Here is a 3,059-nt window from a genome sequence, read left to right as displayed (position 1 = left end):
AAAATAAACAGATAATTTTGCATTCGAGCTTGTTGTCTTGTAAAAACTGCATTCGTTTATTTTCACATTGGAACGAAAAAGCCCGACTCCGAAGGGAGACTTTTTCGCCACAATATGAAAATAAACTCATGCAGTTTTTAGGCAACAAGCTTTCATGCAAAATTATCGGTAATTTTGAAGCACTTGTGCAATTACCCCCAAAAATTTTCGGGTAATAGGGCGACGAAAGATTTTAGTAGTTCAAAATTTTTTCAATTATCAAGTGCAGCAAGAAGCAATCTACGTGCAATAAAGTTTGGCTCGGGCCTCTTTCGTCTATAAAAATTACATGCTTTTTGGTGTGTGAACTTAAAATTAGCTCTTTATGTTTACTTCTATTGAAAGTCACTTAATTTTGCCTTATATTCGTCCTCGAATCTTTCGTTCTTTAATCGCTATCATTTAGGTAATTGTCCATTAATAAAAAATAATAATATAAAATGAATTAAAAATTGGTATTTATTTCTTACAGTTACTTCTTGCCATATGTTTTGCCAGCGGCATTATCGGACATGATAACCCATCAAACCAACAATACCATATTCAAACTGACGAAGGTCCAGAAAGATACTTCCGATATCAAACATTGAGTGGACAATTCCGGAAAGAAAAAAGGTTGGAAGATGGAACAGTAATTGGGACTTACGCATGGATCGATGACGACGGTAAGCGAAAAACTTATGGTTAACCAATTGAAGAAATTTTATTTAGTCAACAGTTGCGGTAGCTTTGATATGGCATTGCAAACAGATAAGCTACTGATTGACAAAGTAGTGCTAAACTTACATAATTAGAATATGATCAAGGTATTTAACACCGAAAGCAAAGTGACAACATTTGGAAAAATTTGTCAGGTGGTTTAGCAAAATGTTACAAGCATCTTAATAGAAAAATATGACAACGACTGAATTATGCTGGCACTAAACCTCGTTTGTGTTAAAAGTTGATGCTTCACAGCAGGTACATCACAAACATTGGGGTCTAAACTAGGAGGCGGCAAGAGCGTTCTTGTGATTATTGTCAGTTGGATCGATCGTATGTTTACTAGTAGTGAACGAGAAAACTCTGAACAGTCAGCGAAACTTCTAATGCTTATTATGCTACTATACTTAAGGTAGATTTAAAAACCGGAATCTCATTTACCACATTGATTTTCCTGCCGTAGTGTGAGATATTAAGAGAAAATATCAAATGCATACATGAAAATGTTAGTATGAGAATATTACCTTGACATTTCGATGGCAATTCCGCTAACGTGATCAAAAGGTTACCTAAAAAGGAGTATATTATTACATTGCGGACAAAAACACAAAAATAAAAAATGGAAATTAATTCGCGGTGCAAAAAACAATCAATGGCCTTCCTAAGACATTATAGCAACATTCGCAAAGTCTGTACCTATCAACATTTTCGAAAAAGCGTCTCAAAGGTGCCGTTTCCAATAAATGTTTACCAGATTGAAATTTCAGAATGGGAAATTGACAGAATTTAAGAGCGTGTCTGAAAAACGAGTAAAAATACTGCTAAAGCCGTAGTTGTTTTTTTTAGGTCATCTTCAGAACAATCTTTGTGTTATAAAAAATGCTCGCATTGTTATAAGAAAAAGTTTAAAGCCGCTATTTCCGAAACGATTGACATTGCCTGTTAAGCCGTAACGACAGAACCGATAAAGCGAAAATTTTGTATAGCTAGTACTTTCGCCCGTTTTTTAACAGTAGTTGTGGTCAAGGCAATCTGATTGGTATTCTTCACTATTTTCCGCTATCGATGTAAAATTCGGTTTAGAAATAAATGACTAAAAATAAGGCGTCATTTGATTTATGTTTTCGTCGCATGGAAGACTCAAAATTGAGGAGGCTTTTATTAATTACTTTTTCAGAACATGACGCCACACATAATTTGTATTTTTGATTATTTGAATAGATTAAAAATTTGATTCAACGATTTGTGAATCAAAAACTTGTTTCAAATCAGTTGGGGTTGGGGCTGTATTTGTGCGGGTTTCAGAGCAGCAAATTGAGTTCCAAAATATGTTTTAAAATCTCTTTCAAAACCATCAATGGCAACAATCTATAAAACTGGTCATCAAGAAAAGGCCGTTATTATTGAAACAGGACGATGAAAATAAAAGTGTTTTATTTTTCAACCTATTATTTCTGTAGAGATTTACGTACGTCCTACGTTACTTTACCTTCAGCCTGTTAATCTTGAAATATTTCAAATTTTGTAAATACCTAGAAACAATCTTTACCAATCGGTACCATGTTATATAGCATAGCAGTTGTTTAGTGGGAGACATGGTTTTGTTGGACAAACTAGATAGAAAATAAAAACGTTTCTCTTATAGAAACGGTTCAAAAGAGCTGATTATGTTATTTTGTGTGTTGGTGGCGTATTCTGATGTATCATTTAACCAACAAAATGTACAATCCATATTCCATTATGCGGAATTATTAAATTAATTTCGCCGTGCTGACAATTACGCTTTTCTTGGAGTTGAGGGTTGCATCTCAATATTTTGGAGGCATTGGAGGCATTGGAGACTGACTGAAGTCCATCGTACAGCTTGTAACAAAGTGATATCATGTATCTTATGTTATGTATTCAAGTAAATAATATTTTATTCAATAAACTGATGTTTTAGGCAATTTAGAAATCTTAATTCAGTAACGCAGCGACTCTGATGGATTTTACATTTTGTGACAATCTTATTATGCCAACAGATAATACTCCTACGTTTATGGGTTCGAAAGATTTCTGTAAATCGCTCTGTTTGCAAACACAACTCGAATCCTAGCAAACAATAATCGCGCTACTATTGAACCTGGATTCAATAGGTCGTTCACTAACTTAACGAACTAAATAGGGCGCGTCGCGCTTGCTTCATATAGCCGTTTGGCAACACTCAAATATTCTGGTTGAATAACGTAATATTTCTTATTCCAAAGCCGTCGAGCTCTTCTCGCTGGCAGCGCTTCTGGTATTTTTTTTGCGCTCGCCGTAACAATACATAACTCATT

The 3,059-nt window shown here is 34.6% G+C and overlaps 1 protein-coding gene across 1 annotated transcript in view; it reads left to right on the top strand.

Annotated features, from left to right (window-relative positions):
• The window catches only part of LOC109533299, a gene marked incomplete in the record, with an annotated part of 33,158 nt that overhangs the window by 27,660 nt on the left and 2,439 nt on the right, over window positions 1–3,059 (top strand). Inside the window, 1 exon segment of the mRNA XM_048664822.1 lies at window positions 512–704. Within this exon segment, the coding sequence (XP_048520779.1) occupies window positions 512–704 (193 nt within the window).

The sequence above is a fragment of the Dendroctonus ponderosae genome, unplaced genomic scaffold, assembly GCF_020466585.1.
Source record: "Dendroctonus ponderosae isolate FM_Combo_2020 unplaced genomic scaffold, Dpon_F_20191213v2 Dpon_F_20191213_3, whole genome shotgun sequence".
Lineage (NCBI taxonomy): Eukaryota > Metazoa > Arthropoda > Insecta > Coleoptera > Curculionidae > Dendroctonus > Dendroctonus ponderosae.
The sequence above is the reverse complement of the archived record's forward strand: the minus strand, read 5'-3'. Positions and strand labels throughout refer to the sequence as shown.